The sequence below is a fragment of the Anabrus simplex genome, chromosome 6, assembly GCF_040414725.1.
Source record: "Anabrus simplex isolate iqAnaSimp1 chromosome 6, ASM4041472v1, whole genome shotgun sequence".
NCBI lineage: Eukaryota > Metazoa > Arthropoda > Insecta > Orthoptera > Tettigoniidae > Anabrus > Anabrus simplex.
The window spans coordinates 14160593-14184562 of record NC_090270.1 but is presented as its reverse complement, the minus strand read 5'-3'; the positions used below and the strand labels follow the sequence as shown (position 1 = coordinate 14184562).

Below are 23970 nucleotides of genomic sequence, written 5' to 3'. Positions count from 1 at the left end.
AATGTGTGTTTGCATAGAAATTCTAGCCCTGTTCATTATTTAATCTCGGTAGTACATTTTCCCTATCACATATTCATCTTCACATTCAATCTAACATATACCATTGATGACAGTAAAACATCCCTACATCCGAAGGTACTCGTTCCACCTTATCATCCACGCATGGGCCCTCCCTGTCCACAGGCTTCAACCTCAAGGTATCACAGACCTGCAGTCTTTGCAATGGCCAGTAGATTGATCTTTGAATATTAAAAGTATTCACTAAAAATCATTTATATATTCCATTATGGTTAACCACATCACATTTAAGTGGTTTTCGTCACCAAACACAAACTAAAAATAATTTACGCGTGAGAGAGTTAATTATTCTCTACGATTTTTCCTTTTTTTCCCCCCCCTTTCTCATTATATGTAACTTCATAGAGCAACTCACTACTGATACTTTAGATATCAAACTTTTCTTTTCCATTTTGACAGCATATTTCAGTTTTTAATTTTTCTAATTGTCAATTTGAAGAGATTTTTTACATGACAACGTTTTTATGTATCTTACAAACCTACAACCACTGTTCACAATTCTTAAGTCATTTTTTCCACAAGGACTTCAAGAACGAGTGCCTTTTGTTTCTCTATGTGGTGTTTTTGGTTGTATTTTTAATGATATTTCAAGATAACATACCTCAAAATTAATCTTTCATAGCACTTTTAGTGTTATGTTTTAGAGTACTTTATTTTTAAGTCCAAAGAAGGCCCAGTGGGGCCAAAACGTGTACCTGCTATGTGATTTTGCTTAAAGTTTCTTTTAAGGCACATTTGTGTATTGGTTACTTTTCTTAATTACTATACAGTCAATATGGAACAACCTCAATATGAGATTCTTATACTGCAATGATTTATGGTTTGCAGTGTGGGTTACTGTAGTCACGTCCTAGTTCGTGAACTATGGGCAACGGCGAGTGGCCTAGTATGTTGTCCTGAAAGTTGGGATACCATTTACTATGCAATAGAAGTGGGCATCCCAGACATATTCTGAGTCATGGCCCTCCTTGTGCTCAGCCATCAAGGATTATACAATTCACCTTTGACCCTTAACCCATTAGAGGAGGGATTCTCACTGGGGCTAAATGTAAGTGCGGTAACATCCTGCTTCACAACCCTCTGTGGGTAGGGTCGCTTACTTGTCCCAGGCTTCTCACTTTCATCTATCCTGTCCGACCTCCCTTGGTCAGCTCTTGTTCTTTTTCTACCCCGATGGTATTGGAGCACCCGAGGTCTAGGGAGTCTTTCATTTTCACACCCTTTGTGGCCCTTGACTTTCTTTGGCCAATATATTTTCATTTTTCGAAGTGTTGGATCCCTTCCATTCTTTTTTTTTTCATTAGTGTTGTATACAGGATGGTTGCCTAGTTGCATCCCTGCCAGCAAAATCGTTGTAACACTCACTTTTCTAAAATGCTGAATTTCCATGCATAAATGATGTATGCAGTCAGAGTGAGGCATGTAGGAAGTTAAGTTGGCAAACATGTACGATAAGCGCCTTTTTTCTTTTGTTTAAATTTTGCCACGGGTCGTGCATGTGTCAATGGAGGAGGAAAGTCATGTGTGTCAGGTGTCTGCTGATTACCATGAATTTTCTTTTTTGAACAGGGAAATCAAATATGCATGCACAAGTTGTACCAACAGTACGTATTTACTTTGTCAGTAATGTGGTTTTGCACTCTAAACTTTTTTTTGTGTTGACATGATACTGTATAGGCTTTTGTGTAGGTTTGACCTGACAGCTTTCAGTGAAACTTGGGTCAATGGATTTAGCATCTTGTAGCATTTAAAAAATATAGAATTACAATTAATTCTGATAAATAGGCAATGTCTTTTGATAATATTAATGTGAAATTAAAGTTTCATTTGCTTTGCCTTGAATCTTTGTTGAGTCAGACTGACTGTTTAGATCATGAGAATAAGGGAATATATGAGCCCACAACTGGAAGCCTCTGTGGGTCAGGCGGCAGCGCGTCGGCCTCTCACCGCTGGGTTCCGTGGATTAAATTTCAGTCACTCCATGTGAGATTTGTGCTGAACAAAGCAGAGGCGGGACATGTTTTTCTGTGGGTAGACCGGTTTTCCCTGTCATCTTTCATTCCACCAACACTCTCCACTAAATGCCGGGGCTGTACCCTAATTAAGGCTACTTCCCATTCCCAGGCCTTTCCTATCCCATTGTTGCCATAAGACCTCTGTGTTGGTGCGACATAAAAAAAAACCACCACTCTCCACTATCATTTCATGTATCGGTCATTAATCATTGCTCCAGAGAAGTGCGACAGGCCTTGGGAGCCAGCACAATTCCTACCCTCACCAGTCATTGACTGGAAAACAGGTTGTAGGTTTTCATTTCATCAGTCCACAACTCCAATCTACAAAAAAATATACAGTGTAAATCTTTGATGAGTGTCATTGCATTTCTTGTGTTAAAAACTTCAATAAGTATTTTAGGAAACCACCATCAGTGAATTTCTTTAAAACCCTATAGATTATTTATTTTTACACTTTACGCTTTCAGTTGGTACAAAGTATACCTTGTCTTTTACGCAGCCTCCGACTTGAGGAAGTCTTACTATGTACTAAATATATATAATATAAAAATACATAAAGTACAATAAAATGACTTTGATTAAAAAAAGTTTAGAATTTGTTTGATATCTCACCGACACAGATAGGTCTTATGGTGACGATGGTACAGGAAAGGGCTAGGAATTGGGAAGGAAGCGGCTGTGGCCTTAATTAAGATACAGCCCCAGCATTTGCCTGGTGTGAAAATTCATTTTAATTGACACAGGCTAAGCTTATCTGAAGAAAGAATGTTTTCTTCAACGCAAAATCTTAATATCCTCCCCCTTCTTTCCCCTTATGCAGTTCCTACCAGGACACTCCTCCTCCTTCCTCTTCCATCATTTTGTCCAGTCTAGGTTTCTTTTTTTGCACTCCTCTTTACTGAATCAATACACATTGTTCTAGGTCTCCCTTTCGCTCTCTTTTCTTCGAACTTCATCTCCATCATCTGTTTTGGTATAGGCCTACTTCTCTCCTCCATCGTCTTTACATGTCCACACCATCTTAGTTTCTCTTGTTTAGGTTTTCCGTTCTGATCTTTCTCGTATCTTAGTTTCTCAGTCTGTCTGTCTTTGTCTTTCCTATCATACTTTTTAAGTATTTCATTTCATAGTCTTGAATTCTACTCTCCTCCCCACTTGTCATTGTCTGGGTCTCTGCCGCATAAGTCAATATGCGTGCATAATACATTTGTACATTATCTCTTTTTACTTCGTTATTTCAGACAAGGTTTCTTGCTTATCTCCATGTTCAGCCTTGTGTTCTGTGCGAATTCACTCCCTAGGTATTTGAAACTGTCAACAGTTTCAAGGCTTTGACCACCAATTTTTACAATGCCTTTCCCTTGTCTTTCTCCTCTTAATATCACCATGGTCTTGCTTTTCTCTGCACTGATTTTCACACCATACTTTTGAATTTTCTTGTTCAGTACATAAAGTTGTTCTTGTACATCTTTCCTGTTTGTTCCCCAGACCACAATATCATCTGCAGATAGTAATGACTTATTTTCCCATACACTTCCTTTGTCCCCTTTACAATTTCGTCCATAACCATTAGAAACAAAGGAGATGATAGCACACTCCCCTGTCTTAACGTTTTTTTTTTTTTTCTGAACCATTCTGCTGACGCAGTTGTTCTACAATCCTTGTACCATTTGTGAAGTTTGTGTACCATGGTTCTCCAAACCTTCCCCTTGGGAACACCTATCATATGCCTTTCTTAGGTCTGTGAATAACGAAAATAAAATATACATGTCGAAGAAAATGATGCTACCTGGAATGTGTGCTTGGGCAAACTCTGGGTATCTTCACTCAGCAGCATTTGTAGGCAGTCCAACTAACTCCTCGACTTAGGTTTCCAGGCTAAGATTAAGAAACAGAAAGATTTTTCTGAAAAAATCGTCTGCTTTGCATTTATATCACATTTTGTTATAAATTTCACATTTTACCTTATTTTCAAAACACATTAAAAAGTGGTTTACTGGTCATGAAAAATGAAAATACAACACTAGAAGTCTTTAGAAGCATTTCTCGTTATATCACTGTTGCGAAAAATCATCACTTATAGGAATGATCATTTTGCTGTAAAAACCAACGATAGCTTGGTGCAGTTAGCTGTCTGAAAATAAGATTTTGACAGCAATCAGATGCATGATGGCCCTGAGAGGAGTGTGTCTTCCTCGGCTTGGCAGGAAAACAGTAGGATTTTGTTTTAATGACAAAGTAGAAAAGTTGTGAATCACTCATTTTGTCCTATTGGTGCTGATAATGTATAGCAGAGCGAGTACCAAGTTTCATTGCAATCGGTCAGGTCCGACCCTTATACTGTGTGTTTGATGTGGACCTAAGCTTAATGAATTGTTTTAGGTAAAACATGGTTTACCTACACTTCCCTAGCAATCTCACGGAGGAGGAGTTGATGTTGCAAGCCAAGTATGCCAAACTGAAAAAGAAGAAGAAAGCACTGCTAGCGTGGAAGGCACCGCGCCCAGAACCGGAAAGAACTCCCCAGACTCCTAAGAGACCCGCTGAAGCTCGTGATGCCAGGGAAGTTGCAAAAAAATTACTCAAATCTGGAGCAATAACTGCTATAGCAAAACCTCCAAATAGGTGTGAGCAAGGAGGGTTCAAAAGACCCAGAGGTCTCGAGCGCAAATTGTCGGGTGCTGATCGAACTGTAAGTGGCTATCAGCCCTTTTCTGCTACTCATCCTGAAGATACAGAGCCAGAAAGTAGACCGAAAGTGAAGAATTTGTACGATAGCTTTGTATCTGCCAGAGATCGGGAGGAAAGGGGACTTAATGAGAAGAGAGACGGTCGACCAGACAAGCCCAGGCAAGGTAACACTATATTTGTGTCGGGTCATAACATAACCGAAGAATTTCTAAGAAGAACTTTTGAAACCTGTGGGACTATTGTAAATGTTACAATGGAAATTGAAAAAAATCGGGGTTTTGTTACTTTCGAGAAAATGGAATCGGCGGATCGAGCCATAAGCGAGATAGACGGCAGCATGGTGTCCGGTATTCAGTTGAAAGTGTCGCTAGCACGAAGACAGCCAGTCATCCAGCCCATCAATGACGCTACTTCCTCTGCCACATGGTCTACGATTGCTGCTAGCCATTCTCAGAAGGGGAGTCACAAAGACAAGAGAGATGCCATTGTCTATGATGAACATTTGTTTGACTGAAATAGTTCACTCAGTTAGGTATTTTAATATATGTATGGATGTTTTGAATAAACTTATTAATGTGGTCAGAGACTGTCAGAACCAGTTTCATCAGTTTTAGTTCTGGGGCTTGTGAAAACTTAATTCTGCTTCACCATGTCTGAGTTTATGTGCTTGTCAAAGAACTTATTTTTATAATGGTCTCTTATGTAATAAGTTTTCCATGCTGTGCTAGGGTATATAAATTAATCATAGACTAATAATAGTACACACCGCGCTCGATAATTGCGCTCAATATCCAGTAATTGGGAGATAGTGGGTTCAAATCCCACTGTCGGAAACCCTGAAGATGGTTTTCCATGGTTTCCCATTTTCACACCAGGCAAATGCTGGGGCTGTACCTTAATTAAGGCTACGGCCGCTTCCTTCCCATTCCTAGGCCTTTCCTATCCCATTCCAATTCTTTTCTTGTGATCTTTTACAAGCATTTTCAAGTAGGTCTATATCAGAATTTTATCATTTAATGGGTTCTTATATTCTCTCCACCTCCAGATAGCCCTATGATGTATTCCTTCTCCTTTGAAGCTGAAGATAACAACAAGGAAGTTCATGACATACCAATATGCCCCACTCCTCCACCTCGTTAGTACGTGAACAAGACAGAACGCATCATCACTACTACACCAGACACAAGACTGTTAATAAGAGGAGATACTGTTCCAGAGGAAAGCAGGTTAAAAAAGAATTGACAACTAGGAATTAGTAATATTTCATTCGCAATAGTAATAGGAGTCACATTATGAAATCTGGATTTCTTAATTTCGACAATTTCTTATAAATGTATAATTTTTAATTTATAAATTGGCCTTTTTTCTTCATTAACTTTTTAAGATAAGAATAATCATTAGGACATATTCTCTATGTATTATTATACAAGTGTTTCCTTGACAACTGCTTTCAATTGTAGAAAGAATTTATATAATTTCTCTTAAGTATTTTTTTTTTAAATATCGTCAATCATCTTATGTTAATTTTAAGGACACTTCCTCTAAAGCACTGATACTTTGTCATTACATTAATTTTTCATCTAAACAGTGTTATGTGGCTGAAGATGTTTATAATATACGAAACATGTACCACTTTTAACCAGTAAGTTGCCTTAAGCAATTTAGTGTATCGACAAGGTGGAAAATTAAAAAATACTTAGTTGTGAATTTTGGAATGAGTTATCGTAGACAAGTCTTGGATTCTGATTCTGACTAGTTAATGACATGCACTTGATACATACACATATATTAGCTGTTGAGTAGTCGATTGTTAACTGTATGCAGGATGATATTTTAAGACTTATCTGGTGAAACTGGCCATTATTCCAGCTGAATCACACATGTAACATTAGCTACTGATATTCTGTGCTTTGAATGACATGAATAAATGTAAAACTTAAAATCAACTGTATTGAGTTTTTGTGTTGACTAGTCATTCCATGAACATCCTTCCTCTCCTCTTGGAAGTTGGAAGACTTCAGAGACTCCAGAATTGAAGAAGAGTTAATGCATGGAATTTGTTCTGCAGTTATTACAGTAAAATTGGATCAAAAATGATCACCGATTGAAATGAAACCAGGTGATGCGAGACAAATTTTTAGTCGCTTCTCTAACCAGAACTCCAACATTCCTGGTCCCAAGCTCGAACGAGAAAGCAACCAAAAAGTCAGGGACAGTAAAACAGACATTATACAGGGCACAACCAGCAGCATATATATGGCACTGGTTAGTACACGTACTAGGGCAGATACGGCCCTCATTGGATGGAACCCAGTAAATGATCAAATTATCAATGATTCCCAGTAGATTGAACACCTTAAACCAACACAATCAGCCCAATGTCTTTAATTTTGAAAATTACTACAGATACAATTACAGCCAAACTCTTAAAATACAGAAGCCATGCCTTTGTACCGTATATCACCTGTTGGCAAGAAGAGAAAGTTCCAGAGTGTGAGGTGTGATTGTTAATCTACCATAAAAGGGAAGTCTAACTACAAATTGGGAAGGAATTACACTACTTCTTGTGTGTGACAGAGAGAGAAATGGATACGAGAAGAAAGGTCCTGTTCAGAACAAATATTTGTTCTGTGAAACATATTGCAATTTAAGGATCTCATATTTTGATTGTTCCGTATTGACTTGACAGTAAAGAAAAATATTTAATTGCTCCATCCACCTTGGTCAAAAAAGGAAAATTTTAAGTAAAATCACATTAAAGGGGCATGTTTTGGCCCCATTGGACCATTTTGAGCCTTGAAAAATAAAGATTAAATTTGTAGAATGCATTAAAAGTCCATGTGAAAAATTAATCTTGAGACCTTTTAACTCGTAACATAAAAAAGAAAAACCAAAACCATCATACAGAAGAACATATACAAGCACTCATTCTTGAAGTCTTGATGATAAGTATCAAAATGATTGTCCTGCAGAATGGTGGTTTTTAGTGTGTTGTATAAACTTCATATTTCTTTCTCAAGGCTGAAGATGTCCCGTTGGGGCCGAAACATGTACCTTTAACGTGACTTTACTTACAAGTTTCCTATAAGACACATTTATTGTATTGACTGTATGTATGTTGGGTATTCAGCCCAAAGGCTGTCCGGCTCCATGGCTAAATGGTTATAGCGTGCTGGTCTTTGGTCACAGGGGTCCCGGGTTCGATTCCTGGCAGGGACGGGAATTTTAACCATCATTGGTTAATTTCTCTGGCACGGGGGCTGGGTATAGGTGTCGTCTTCATCATCATTTCATCCTCATCACGACGCGCAGGTCGCCTACGGACGTCAAATCAAAAGACCTGCACCTGGCGAGCCGAACTTGTCCTCGGACACTCCCGGCACTAAAAGCCATACGCCATTTCAGCCCAAAGGCTGGTTTGATCCTCCACAGTTCCACTGAAAGCTATCAACAGATAGCCTAGGCATCACTGAAGAGGTGTGCTGGGGAAATGAGGAGTGAGGTAGTTTCCCCATTGCTTTCCTCACCGAGCCAGTAGTAGCTACTGCATATCAGCCTGCCAAGCCCATTGAAATGCATGCACCAACCGACACTATGACCGATATTTTCATATCATTCATAAAAGGAACTGGCTGCATAAGGAATGTTATTACTAGCATCGCTCATACCTCAGTCACTTTCATATTGTCAAAGCCAAGGATGAGACTGAGACAGGTCAATGAAAGTAACAAATTTCTTTTGCCCATACTAGAAGACATAGTGTAGTGTAAACACTACATCTCGCCAGCAGGGGCCTTGTATTGACCAAGGTGGACTAAATGTTTTTACTGCAAAACATAATCAAACAATGCAGAGTTCAGTTGTCCATTACTCCGTAACTTCAATGACTTAAAGAAAAAGTTTGATATCGCACACCGAGAATCATTGTAGAATATCTTAAGCTTATATGCAATTCCTGACTGCTTTCAGAAACCTATATATAGGGGCTGTATTTTTTGGTAAGAGCGATACCCACAAATTTTTTTCATATCTCCTTTCTTGCCTATATATGACCTTCCAGGTACTTCAAGTACTGTCATCATCATCATTATCTAAAGGCTTTGCGTTGTCGCTGCAACCATTGATCTCTTCTCTCTGCGATCCTTTTCATCTCTCCATAACCTTGGCATCCCATCATCTCAACTACCTCTTCAATGATCTTCTTCCTTGGTTTCCCTCTGCCTTTTTTTTCCCAAGTTCTTTATAAAGTCATTATGCCGGAGAATGTGACCGAAAACTGGCGCTTTTCTCCTTTTTATCATTGTTACTAAATGTCTCTGGGTGTTTATTTCTCTAAGCACTGCTTCATTAGTTTTCTTCTCATTCCAGCTAGTTCTTGTCATCTTCCTCCATAGCCACATTTCCACTGCCTCTAGTCGTTTCACGTCCTCCTTCAAGAGAGTCCATCCAGCACACTCCAAATGAACGTTTTGATAAACAATTTCCTTTGTTCAGTATTTAAGGATATATTAGTTAAGAGCTGCTTCTTCTCCTCAAAGGCTTTCTTACACAGGGAAATCCTTTTTATTTCCACAGTGCATCTGTTGTCATCGGTAATAGCTGATCCTAAGTAGCAGAACTTGTGCACCTGTTTTATTAAAATATTTCCAATTCTGAGCTGTGCCTCTGGCTTCATTTTAGATTTGCTTACAACCATAACATTAGTTTTATTTACATTAATGTTAAGTTGGAAATCTTTTGTTACCGCTACTACAGTGGTTACACTAAACACAATAAAGGGAGGAAAGTAAGACATCAGCTGAAACTACGCGGATCTCCGCCGATAACAACTTTAGTAAATATCAGTAGGGCCAACTACATGACAATAAACTAGGAAGGTGGGAAGAGGCTGGGAACCTACCAAAGGCATGGATATGGCTTAGGTCGCACATTCAAAAACAATCAACCGTGATCCTTAATTTTCAAAATATTATTTACAAATAAATTCCGAACAAATTCCGCCATGCGGAAGGTACCGACACATAACGATAATAAAATACAGCGTACATGTTCGGCTGACACACGCCAATTATTAATACATGTTCTTTGACAATAGCTTCCTACAAGTTCAAAGATTCAAACGAACTATACATCTAGTTACAAATCCAGTTGTACAGTGCAATTTAGTAAGTAAGAAGAAACGTAATACACTATTATAATTTACAGTGAAGTTAAACGTACTTTTCAAAAACTCTGGCGTACATCAAGTGACATGGAACTACCAGAGGCAAAACCCCAAGGTAAATATATTAAACTACAGTTTACATATTTAGCGAAACAAGAAATGGGGAATGCCTCGAAAACAAACAGGCAAGCTCAGCTGAAAAGCTAAGGCATCATAAATAATTAAGTGGCGAATCTAGGTGAGGTTAGGGTAGACTCCTGTATGAAAAGGCAAGCGAACATTCCAGGAAATTTAAGCTGGAACAGAAATCAAGAGTGCTCACCCTAAAGGTGGCCCATCCCGGTAGTGAGACGACGTCAAAACTTCGGACAACCAGATAGACTGCTGACAGACCACGAAATGCTGCCTCGCTCTCTTAATAAGGGAAACCCTGGCCTTGGAGTAGCCAATCAGAACGCATGAGTCCGCCTATCGCCACCCAGATTCACCAATCACAACTGTTACTTCAGTCGCGAACTTTAAATACTTTCTCGAATACACACGCTCACGAACCTTCCATTTCCAGAACAGTCAGAAAATACTTTCTAGAATACATCAACAAAAGACAACACACCCTGTTCAAAAATTCATGTAACAACTTTCTGGATACTTCCAGTAAATATAGAACTGAAATCTACTATTTACAAATATTATGTTATCAAAATATTACACTGTACAGGTTAGGTCGTTACAGACAAAACATCTCACCACACTTCAGATCATATAGTAAGTACTACGGAAGGTTTACAAATAAAGTCTTCAATAAACACTTTCCACTTTCCAACACATTCTATACCTGTGACATCTTTTAAGATGGATGTTAATTTGTTGAGCATGATCTGCACCAGAAGTGCAATATCGTTGGCAAATCTAATACAGTGTACAGTTGTTCCATTTATTTTAATGCCAGGTGTTTTTGATTTAAAAATTTTCATGGCTTCTTCAGTGTACAGATTAAATAGAAATGGTGATATGGAACACCCCTGTCTTACTCCTTTCCTGATCCTCACCTTGTATACTTTATCATTACTTTCGATGTTTATTCTTTGATTGATGTAGAGGTTAAGTATTGCTTTTCTGTCTTTCCAGTCCAAATGAATGTTCTTCATAATTTTGAACAGTCTTTTCCACTGAACATTGTCGAAAGCTTTTTCCAGGTCTACAAAAGCTATATATGTATTTCTGTTAAGCTCTAGTCCTCTCTCCAGGATGGTTTTAAGTGCTATAATAGCTTCTCTCGTTCCTACTCTTTTCCTGAACCCAAACTGATCATCATCTAGATTCTGCTCAATTTTCATTTTGATTCTGTTTTTTAATATGCATGTGAATATTTTTGCTGCATGTGAAACAAGTATTCTGTAATTGGAGCATGCTGTTGAATCTCCTTTTTTGCTTTCTACAAAATCCTCTGGCATATCTCTGTTTTCATAGCAGTACCTGGTGATTTTGAAGAGTTCATCCTTCATCCCTTTTCCAGAAATTTTCCACAGTTCAGCAGGCAGTTTGTCTGGTCCAGGAGCCTTTTTCAGCTGTTGCAGTGCTGTTTTGAATTCACTTCTCACTATGGGAGGACCTAGTTCATCTTGTGAAACCTGCTCTTGTTTTATGATGTACTCATTTACATTGTCAATTTCTTCTCCATTATATAGATCCTCCAAATACTCTTTCCATCTCTTCATTACCTCCTCATCTTCTATTAACAGATTTCCTTCCTTATCTTTCATAACACTGGATTTCATTTTAGCCTTGAATTGTGTTCTTTTTACTTGATTGTATGCTCTGTCAACATTTCTGATTTTCATATCATGTTTTATGCTTTTACAAATGTCATCCATCTTTCTTTCGCCTCTCGGCACTTCTGTGTAACTAAGTTTTTTAGTTTCTTATAGTTTATCATTCCTTCTGGAGTATTTATCCGGTGTTCTTTGTTTCTTTCCTGAATGAGATTTAGTATTTCTTCAGTCATCCAGTTCTTCCTGGGTTCAAGCATCTTTTTTCCTAGCACTTCATCTGCTGCCGTTGTAAGTGAAGCTTTGACAGCGTCCCAATCTGTTTTGTTGCAGTTCTTGTACATGATTGTGCCTGTATTTTCTTCGAATGCTACTTGTGTTAATGGATCATTTAACTTTTCTAGATTCCATTTCTTGCTTCTTGATTTCCTAAACTTCTTCAGCCTAATTCGACATTTTGCTAATACTGGGACATGGTCGCTGTCGACGTCTAAGCCAAGATAGCTATGGCGTGACGTTACCTGATTTCTATACCTTCTCTTAACTAGAATGTAGTCAATTTGGTATCTGTTATTATCTCCTAAATCTTTCCATGTGTAACGTCTTCTATTAGGCATGTCAAATACAGTGTTCATTATGATCATGTCCTGTTCTTCACAGAAGTCCATCATACGTTCTCCTCTATCATTTGTTCGTCCTGGACCGAATCCGCCAGCAACTTTTCTAGTAATATTGCTGCCAACCACAGCATTGAAGTTTCCCATTATGATTATGTTTTGTCATTGTTTAGTTTAATTATATCTTCTATTTTATTATACATTTCCTCAACTTCATCGTCGTCATGTCCAGTAGTAGGGAAGTATACCTGTATTATTACCATATCTGTTGGTTTGGCAGCTATTTTCAACATCATTATTTATCATCAACATGATATGTGTTTAGCATGTTGTTTGCCCACTTCTTTCCTAATATTACAGCTACTCCATATTGTCCACCATTTTCATTTCCACTGTACACAATTCTGAATGGGTCACTGTTGAAATCACCTTTGCCAGGCCATCTAGTTTCACATAATCCCATGATATCTATTTTGTTTTCATCCATAATTCGTTTTGAGTTCTTCTAGTCTTCCTGTTTTTAGCATTGTTCTTGTATTCCATGTCCCTATTTTAATCCCTTCTCCAAACTTCTGAGGTTTTCGATTGTTGACGACCTGGGATACCTCAGTTACTCCCCTGCTGGATCTTGGTGTCTGAGTACCATGATCAGTAGTATCTAAGTTACAATTCGTACTATCCATGGTTGCTATACCAGGAAAAATAATGTGGTGGTTTCCCGTTGCCTTCCACATCACAGTTTTACTGCCATTCAAGTCTTCCTGACCATGCCAGTAAATTTTCAGCGACAGTCCAGTAGACACCTTAGTCCTGCACTGTGCTGATACTGATAGCGCTGCTTCCACTACCAGGAAGAGAGACTCCTCCGCCTTTCTAGCTGTTGGGACATATCCTCATCCACCCTTCAAGCCGTTGGTCCTCTTCACCTGTAACCCTAGGTAGGGGCCCTATAACAGGGTACTACCATCCAGAGCCAGATGGACCCTGGTTTTTTAATGAGGTTTATACTCCTGCTCTTTCTTCCTCATCACTTGCGAGATGAGGCCCCTGGCTTGCAACCGGCATGGCGGAGTTTCAAGTACCGTATTTTAGCAAAATGAATTTGCGAAATATCGCGAAATCTGATTTATTGCGCGAATTGGGCAAATAATCAAGAAATATACCCCACTTGGTACGACAAGTGCGAAATAGTATCAGAAAAGCTCTCCAATAAACGTTTAAATGCTTCTGACAACTTTAATGTTGTATTTTTCTTCTCACTTGCTTGATAGCTCTGTATATTCTCTACATGAACGCACACAAAGCGATGCGTGTTGTGTATCGGAAGTATGTGTATTCAGTTCCGCGATCTCTAACCCAATCGATAAAAATCGACATCTGTTAATGGTCACATCAAATAACGTTGTGGTCGTAACAAGACCGGTTGTTTTGGCAGTGAGAGTACATTTTGATGCTGCAAGAGAGATTCTAATGTGTAAATAGGCCTACTGTAATGTTCGTATTACATGGAAATGAAGACACGTGCGATAAACAACTGCAGAGAATCAGAAACACACAAAAAGAAGAATAATAAAGCAAATGAACATAATTCTATGCGGCAAATAACAACCGACATTACTTGACCCATCCCAAAGAAGTTGAAAAGTGATAGAGAGCAATTTGTAATAGACACAACAAAATCATTCATTCAAGCCAACATTCCTCTAGAAAAATTGGTTAATCCTGGTATAAGGAAGTGGATGAATTAAAAGGAAAGATAAATAATACTGTTTTTATTGTAAAATATGATGGTATTAGTAGGCCTAGTCTATTGTAAATAAATCGCCTGGTTGAGTAGTAATAATGTTACTGTTTTTACGTCCCACTTACTACTTTTACGGTTTTCGGAGATACCGAGATGTTATCCCGCAGAAGTTCTTTTACGTGCCAGTAAAAGTTGTGACACAGGCCTGAATAATTTGAGCACCTTCAAATACCACTGGACTGAGCCAGGATTGAACCTGCTAACTTGGACTCAGAAAGCCAGCGCTTTAAACGTCTGAACTTCTCATCCCCGGTCAGCGAGCACCAGCATTATGGTTTTCGACGTCTAATGTGGTCAGCGAGAGAGGCTTCTTTTCTTACACATACTTTCTAACTGTCGCACAACTCTGCATGCAGATAATGTTGAAATTATGCCTAGTTTGGACTTTCAAGACAATTCAACTTGTAAAATAATGTAGGCTATGCATAAATTCATATTACAGGGCAGATCACCTAACTTCATTTGGAGGTATCAGTGATTTATAGCTTAATTTCTATAACATTTTGTATATTTGGTTATTCTAAGATTTATTAACATGGACACATTATACGAGTTCACTTTAAAAACCCTTGTCATAAAATTAGTTAGATTTACCCCATACTATAAGCAAGATTTCACAAGAAACATCGATCAGTATGGCAATTTTATTTCATGAAATACCTACTGAAATAGTGTCGTTATTAACACCGAAATCAACAGTTTTATTTCACCAATAAATAATGCCCTTACCTATATCTAGATTCAAATTGGTGTATAAAAACATTCTATGATACATTTTGTTGCCATTTTTTTTCATATTAGCAATGGATCTTGTATCAAGGAAAACAATGCACAACTCCAACATCTTCTGGAATGGACCTGGATTTTGCAGACAGCATTGTTCTACTCATGGAAACAATGCCAAATTTACAACCTCTGACTACCGAGCTAGACAGGATGATATTACAGTGCGATAGGTTTCCGTATCTCAGTAGCCTTATCTGCAATAATGGGGTCATAGATGCAGACGTTAGCAGCAACAAATGTGATGCACATGGTTGTGGTTCACTCCTCTATTGCCCTACCAATGGCTATATTGCACCTCCTCAAGAGTAATAACACAACTAAAAAAATAGATGTCTCCGAGAAAAAAAGTCTAGAACAACATATCAAATCAAGGATAAGATTTTATAAGATTATTTTTACATGATGAAATTTAGCATATGTTAAGAGGCGGCCGGAGCTGGAACGGCTGGCCACCAGCTCAGTAGTTGTTATAACATGGGTCAAAAGTTTGTAAGAGATTTTATAAGGAAACGGAACAAGGTAAAATTATTTTGTTTTTATAGCACACGGTAGTCTGTGATACACTTGTCATTAGTGTAAAAGCATTTCAAAAAGAAATGCAAATATAGTTATAAAGTGGTAGTTAAAATAACGAATCTCCATATGAAATTGAGCTCTGAACCGCGGTTTTCCTAAACTTATTTTAAGTCAAGATGGTGTTCAAATTAGAAGCAAACTATACCGTAGGGAAGTTTATTTTATTCTCTAAGGGGCTACTTTAACATACTTCAATATTAGGGATTCTTTATATATATATATAATCGTGATTTTAATAAAGCTCTGCTTATTGACTTACGAGTGTCGGCTGAATTCTAGTTCTGGTAGTTCAGCCAGTTTCCGTCAGATGCCGCAGCGTCACAAAGTCTTGTCCTTGAAGAGGGATGATGACAGATTAGCTGTTACCCATGGAGGGATGTGGTGAGCGAGATCTTCAGCTGTTATCAGTCGCTTCCTCACCCTTGCTTCATAACAAGCGGCAGTGGACACGCTGACAATACTTTGTTACTCGCTAGTTGTGGTATGACCTTTCAATAGCACGTTATATTTTGTTGTGTTTTATTATGCCATATCTTTTTACTGAGTGCAATGGAATGGCAAAATGCTTGATTTGTAATAAGACATTAAACTTTATTTAAGATTTTAACACTGGGCGAGTTGGCCGTGCGGTTAGAGGCGCGCGGCTGTGAGTTTGCATCCGGGAGATAGTGGGTACCACTAATGGTACTCTACTCTATATTTACCTTTATTATCGACTAGCAAATGTACCCCACCGAGCTCTATAGCTGCAGTCGCTTAAGTGCGGCCAGTATCCACTATTTGGGAGATAGTGGCTTCGAACCCCGCTGTCGGCAGCCCTGAAGATGGTTTTACGTGGTTTCCCATTTTCACACCAGACAAATGCGGCTTACCTTAATTAAGGCCGCGGCCGCTTCCTTCCAACTCCTAGGCCTTTCCTATCCCATCGTCGCCATAAGACCTATCTGTGTCAGTGCGACGTAAAACCTTTAGAAAAAATTAACATTCATCGACATTATTCTTTAAAACACCCCTAAGAATATGACAAATATGTTGGTGAAGAACACCATGAAATTGCGAATGAACTTAGAACAGCTGCCTTATCTGAGGTAGGTGTTATCCGACTTTATTGAATTTTCTTTGTTATATTAGTGACGCAATGATGCTTACTATTCAAAGTAAGACAAGTAACTCATTTTTATTGGTAACTGTAGGTCGGAGGTAGTAATAATTTTGTATGGCTATTTCTAGCCGAGTGCAGCCCTTGTAAGGCAGACCCACCTATGAGGGTGGGCGGCATCTGCCATGTGTAGGTAACTGCGTGTTATTGTGGTGGAGGATAGTGTTTTATGTGTGGTGTGTGAGTTGCAAGTATGTTGGGGACAGCACCCCGGGCCATTGGAATTAACCAATGAAGGTTAAAATCCTCGACCCAGCCGGGAATCGAACCCGGGACCTTCTGAACCGAAGGCCAGTACGCTGGCCATTCAGCCAACTAGTCAGACTAGGTCAGAGGCGAATCGTCAGATCACTAAAAGAATGGCTAAATGGCGTAACCTTACAGAAAGAGATGCAGTCATGGTTGAGAATCCGCATACTGAATAGTAGTTGCTACTAATGTTTCTGTATTATCTCTTGTGTGTATACATTTATAAAACTATTTTAAGGTTTAGTAGAATAAGAATAAATTGCTATAAATATATGTTGTTCCTCTTTCAGTTGTAGCCTATTACAATATGGGCAGTGGTGGTTCTAGATACATAAAAACCGAGCTCGATAGCTGCAGTCGCTTAAATGTGGCCAATATCCAGTATTTGGGAGATAGTAGGTTCGAACCCCACTGTCGGCAGCCCTAAAGATGGTTTTCCGTGGTCTCCCATTTTCACACCAGGCAAATGCCGGGGCTGTACCTTAATTAAGACCACGGCCGCTTCCTTCCCACTCCTAGCCCTTCCCTGTCCCATCGTCGCCATAAGACCTATCTGTGTCGGTGCGACGTAAAGCAACTAGCAAAAAAAAGTAGTTAAAATGGGGATGGGGGGCTGTTTGGAATTGAAAGTCTTGGTAACTGAATTCAAAAGAAAAGTAACTATGTTTATGAAAATACAATGGGCAACATTAGCACAACCATTAACATGTTTATTTCAAATACGTTATATCTGTAAATTATCAATTTCTTTATTAATCAAGGAATTTTAAAATAATTATTTCACTAAAACTGAGCCCCCCCCCCCGCCAGGGCTAGAATCACCTCTGGATATGGGTTTAAAAAGTGTGCACGGAAACTCACCGCTGCACTGCTTTCGATGCGAGACTTGCAGGCGGACCTCCCCTGTTTCTACATTACAACCCTCCTTGAGGCTCCGTGCATGTGTCACTGTTTGTAATACCCATTACAGTTGGGCCAGATAGAAGGCAACCGTTTCGGGAACACAACCGTTGTTGAATGAAACAGTTACAAGAAAATAACAGTTTTTCAGTTGCAGTGCGGTGGTGGTGGTGATTATTGTTTGGTTTTTTGCTAGGGGCTTTACGTCGCGATTGTTGTTTTAAGAGGAAGTACAACTAGGCAACCATCCATAACTCTAATCAGAGAGGAAAAAATGGAAGGGATCCGACACTTCGAAAAATGAAGGTATCGCCCAAGGAAAGGCAAGGGCCACGAAGGGCGTGAAAATGAAAGACTCCATAGGCCTCCTTACGTAATACCGTCGGGGTCGGAAAAGAACAAGAGTTGATCAAATGCGGTCGGATAGGATAGATGAGAGAAGAGAATATCGTCTACTGCAGCTGGTTATTCAAGGGAAGATACAAGGCAAAAGGAGGAGGTACAGACTGGAAAGAAATAGTTAGAAATGGCTGTGGAATAAGGAGAAATTGAAGGAACTTACTAGAAAATTGAATCTAGCAAAGAAGGCAGCTAAGGATAACATGATGGCAAGCATAATTGGTAGTCATAGAAATTTTAGTGAAAAATGGAAGGGTATGTATAGGTATTTTAAGGCAGAAACAGGTTCCAAGAAGGACATTCCAGGAATAATTAATGAACAAGGGGAGTGTGTATGTGAGGATCTTCAAAAGGCAGAAGTATTCAGTCAGCAGTATGTAAAGATTGTTGGTTACAAGGATAATGTCCAGACAGAGGAAGAGACTAAGGCTAAAGAAGTATAAAAATTTACATATGATAACAATGACATTTACAATAAGATACGAAAGTTGAAAACTAGAAAAGCGGCTGGAATTGATCAGATTTCTGGGGAAATACTAAAGACAATGGGTTGGGATATAGTACCATATATGAAGTACTTATTTGATTATTGTTTGGTTGAAGGAGCTATACCAGATGAATGGAGAGTTGCTATAGTAGCCCCTGTGTATAAAGGATAGGGTAATAGACATAAAGCTGAAAATTACAGGCCAGTTTGACGTGCATTGTATGTAAGCTTTGGGAAAGCATTCTTTCTGATTATATTAGACATGCTTATGAAATTAATAACTGGTTCGATAGAACGCAGTTCGGTTTTAGGAAAGGTTATTCCATTGAAGCTCAACTTGTAGGATTCCAGAAAGATATAGCAGATATCTTGGATTCTGGAGGTCAAATGGCTGTATCGCGATTGACCTGTCTAAAGCATTTGATAGGGTGGATCATAGGAGATTACTGGCAAAAATGAGTGCAATTGGACTAGACAAAAGAGTGACTGTATGGGTTGCTATATTTCTAGAAAATAGATCTCAGAGAATTAGAATAGGTGAAGCTTTATCTGACCGTGTAATAATTAAGAGGGGAATTCCTCAAGGCAGTATTATCGGACCTTTATGTTTTCTTATATATATAAATGATATGAGTAAAAGAGTGGAATCGGAGGTAAGGCTTTTTGCGGATGATGTTATTGTCTATAGAGTGATAAATAAGTTACAAGATTGTGAGCAACTGCAACGTGACCTCGATAATGTTGTGAGATGGACAGCAGGCAATGGTATGTTGATAAACGGGGTTAAATGTCAGGTTGTGAGTTTCACATATAGGAAAAGTCCTCTCAGATTTAATTACTGCGTTGATGGGGTGAAAGTTCCTTTTGGGGATCATTGTAAGTATCTGGGTGTTAATATAAGGAAAGATCTATATTGGGGTATTCACATAAATGGGATTGCAAATCTCTGCACATGGTTATGAGGGTGTTTAGGGGTTGTAGTAAGGATGTAAAGGAGAGGGCATATAAATCTCTGGTAAGACCCCAAGTAGAGTATGGTTCCAGTGTATGGGACCCTCACCAGGATTACCTGATTCAAGAACTGGAAAAATGCAAAGAAAAGCAGCTCGATTTGTTCTGGGTGATTTCCAACAAAAGAGTAGCGTTACAAAAATGTTGCAAAGTTTGGGTTGGGGAGATTTGAGAGAAAAAAGAAGAGCTGCTTGACTAAGTGGTATGTAAATACAAAGTATGTTACAAGTGTTTATTTATATACCCACCTATTCAATACAAAGAGATCTTTTTATAAATTAAATACTATTATTAAATGTTAAGGGACATGTTTCGCCCATATTAAGGGCATCATCAGCCTCAAATTCAAACCTGTATGGTGAAAAATCAGGATCCTGATTGCTCTTACAAGCCATAAAAAGAGGATATCATTATAGGTGTCAGTCTAAACATACAAAATATTAGAATGTCCTTGGCTAAAATTGCAGTATCAAGCTGCATGTCATAAGTTCACATGAATATACTTTCCGGAGCGTTGAAAAACTTGTTGAGGTAGGGCAGTAAACAGCTCAGTCTTTATAATGAAACAGAAATGTGCCTCCTTGAAGATGATAAGAAAAAGCAAAGCTGATACACTGTTACAGATGTCAATATCGTATGTTGTGATAAGACAACAGATCTCTTAAATGGCTGTTCAGCTGCCTATAGTCTATTTAACTGGCTGAAGGAGTGAAAGTCGAAGGTGTTATGATAAGATAACAGTCTTCCTTACGTAATTGTGGGAGCAAGGAAAAAGCATTCGGTTGTCTATAGATGTATTTATCTTATTTGAAGGACGAAAGTCGAAGGTTTATTGACGTTGATAGAGCTCTTTGGTGTGAAGTCTGTAACAAGAGGAGAGTGAATGATTAGGAAGGTATTTTTGAAGAGAATGTGGGTTTAAAGAAAGGTAAAACATGGAAAATGTATAAAAACACTTACCCTTTCGTCTGTGAAGATGTAAATCAGTTATGGAAAGGTTAGTTGAAGAAAAATAACGTTATGTGTAGGTTCATTTATTTCTTTGACTGTTAATGCAGTTGCTATGGTAGCGTTGCATGACTGACACTTGTACTTCTGGTATTGTATCGATGTGAGATTGGCGGAGGAGGGTGTGGTTGAGGGGAGGGGGTAGGCGGAGCGTTAAGTTTATGTGTTGTTGGTTGCGAGAGATTTACATGGTCGGACAGGGAGGGAGTCGTGTTGGGTTGCGGGAGAATTGTGGGGGCGGGCATGAAGGGAGTCAAGTTAATTAAAGTAGTGGAGGTTCTAGAAGATGTTAACTTAAGTTTTTAAGAATGTAGTTTTGTTTTGAATTTAGAGTTTGCAATAATTTGGGTAAACATTCGTATAATGGATTCTTGACTTCAATTAAATCATTGAGGTTTAGATTTTTGTTGTAGTGTTGGTCCAAAAATATATAGATGGTTTCAAGTTCATTCATCAACTTTCCTTTGTCTACTCTTTTAATAATTGTGAGGTCTCTTTCTATTGTTGTGAAGTGATGTCCTGTTTCTTTCATATGGGAGCTCATTGCTGAAAATTTATTGTGCTTAATGGCATTATAGTGTTCTGAGTACCTAGTTTGAAAACTCCGGCCTGTTTGACCAATATAAGAGGCGTTGCATTGCGTGCATGTGAGCCTGTATATGCCTGATCCTGAGTAAATGTTTTTGCTTGAATTCATAAAAATCCTAAATTTTGTGCTAAAAAACAACTATTTCACCTTTAATGGTAACATTTACCACCAAGATGGCCTAGCTATGGGTGATCCTTTATCAGGCATCTTAGCTGACATCTATTTAGATTCTTTAGAACATCATAAAAATAATAAATAAAATAAAAGGCCTTAGCTTATGGCTTAGGTATGTAGACGACACATTCGTAATAATCAATAAAGATCTCAATAACAGTACTGATATTTTAAATTATTTAAACAACCTAGACCAAAATATTAAATTCACCAAGGAAGATGAAGTCAGTGGATCCTTAAATTTCCTAGATCTCACAGTAACTCATATTAATGGCAACTTCAATTTTAAAATTTACAGAAAACCTACTCACACCCCATTAACAATCAAAAATACTTCTTTACATCCTAACTCCCATAAATTGGCCACATTTCACAGTTTAATTTACAGAGGTTTAAAAATCCCTCTAACACCCAAGAACCTTCAAACAGAACTAAATTATATAAAGGATTTAGCAAAAATCAATGGATATAAACCTGAAATGATTAACCGTTTAATAAATAAGGTCAAATTCAAATTAACAACAAACCTCATCCCTGACAAACCCAAAAAATCCCAATTCGTTACCTTCACCTACAACAATCCAAAAGTTCACCAGATCTTGAACCCAATAAAAAACAAAAATACCAGTATAGCTTTTAGAACAACAAACACTAACCAAAAATTATTTTTTAATCACAACACAGTCAATTCAAGCAAAAACATTTACTCAGGATCAGGCATATACAGGCTCACATGCACGCAATGCAACGCCTCTTATATTGGTCAGACAGGCCGGAGTTTTCAAACTAGGTACTTAGAACACTATAATGCCATTAAGCACAATAAATTTTCAGCAATGAGCTCCCATATGAAAGAAACAGGACATCACTTCACAACAATAGAAAGAGACCTCACAATTATTAAAAGGAGTAGACAAAGGAAAGTTGATGAATGAACTTGAAACCATCTATATATTTTTGGACCAACACTACAACAAAAATCTAAACCTCAGTGATTTAATTGAAGTCAAGAATCCATTATACGAATGTTTACCCAAATTATTGCAAACTCTAAATTCAAAACATAACTACATTCTTAAAAATCTTAAGTTAACATCTTCTAGAACCTCCACTACTTTAATTAACTTGACTCCCTTCATGCCCGCCCCCACAATTCTCCCGCAACCCAACACGACTCCCTCCCTGTCCGACCATGTAAATCTCTCGCAACCAACAACACACAAACTTAACGCTCCGCCTACCCCCTCCCCTCAACCACACCCTCCTCCGCCAATCTCACATCGATACAATACCAGAAGTACAAGTGTCAGTCATGCAACGCTACCATAGCAACTGTATTAACAGTCAAAGAAATAAATGAACCTACACATAACGTTATTTTTCTTCAACTAACCTTTCCATAACTGATTTACATCTTCACAGACGAAAGGGTAAGTGTTTTTATACATTTTCCATGTTTTACCTTTCTTTAAACCCACATTCTCTTCAAAAATACCTTCCTAATCATTCACTCTCCTCTTGTTACAGACTTCACACCAAAGAGCTCTATCAACGTCGATAAACCTTCGACTTTCGTCCTTCAAATAAGATAAATACATCTATAGACAACCGAATGCTTTTTCCTTGCTCCCACAATTACGTAAGGAAGACTGTTATCTTATCATAACACCTTCGACTTTCACTCCTTCAGCCAGTTAAATAGACTATAGGCAGCTGAACAGCCATTTAAGAGATCTGTTGTCTTATCACAACATACGATATTGACATTGTAACAGTGTATCAGCTTTGCTTTTTCTTATCATCTTCAAGGAGGCACATTTCTGTTTCATTATAAAGACTGAGCTGTTTACTGCCCTACCCCAACAAGTTTTTCAACGCTCCGGAAAGTATATTCATGTGAACTTATGACATGCAGCTTGATACTGCAATTTTAGCCAAGGACATTCTCATATTTTGTATGTTTAGACTGACACCTATAATGATATCCTCTTTTTATGGCTTGTAAGAGCAATCAGGATCCTGATTTTTCACCATACAGGTTTGAATTTGAGGCTGATGATGCCCTTAATATGGGCGAAACATGTCCCTTAACATTTTATGATAATATTTAATTTCTAAAAAGATCTCTTTGTATTGAATAGGTGGGTATATAAATAAACACTTGTAACATACTTTGTATTTACGTACATTTCAATACGGACCTAACATGAGAATTATGACATGTAAGTGGTATGTTCCGAGCTGTCAGCGGAGAGATGGCATGGAATGACATTAGTAGACGAATAAGTTTGAGTGGCATTTATAAAAGTAGGAAAGATCACAATATGAAGATAAAGTTGGAATTCAAGAGGACAAACTGGGGCAAATATTCATTTATAGGAAGGGGAATTACGGATTGGAATAACTTACCAAGGGAGACGTTCAATAAATTTCCAATTTCTTTGAAATCATTTAGGAAAAGGCTAAGAAAACAACAGATAGGGAATCTGCCACC

At 38.3% G+C, this 23970-nt stretch overlaps 2 protein-coding genes across 2 annotated transcripts in view; both read left to right on the top strand.

Moving 5' to 3' along the window:
• Positions 1 to 23970, top strand: part of mRpS7 (mitochondrial ribosomal protein S7) — a 190769-nt gene that overhangs the window by 9698 nt on the left and 157101 nt on the right. The gene's annotated exons all lie outside the window — the stretch shown is intronic.
• Nelf-E (negative elongation factor E) lies at positions 4476 to 5836 on the top strand. Its single transcript, XM_067149632.2, has one exon. It carries the CDS (start codon positions 4483 to 4485, stop codon positions 5296 to 5298), a length of 816 nt encoding a protein of 271 aa, XP_067005733.1. The 5' UTR covers positions 4476 to 4482; the 3' UTR covers positions 5299 to 5836.

Excerpts from the sequence above, each read along its gene's own strand:
- Nelf-E (XM_067149632.2), top strand. The coding sequence starts at position 4,483 with ATGGTTTACCTACACTTCCCTAGCAATCTCACGGAGGAGGAGTTGATG.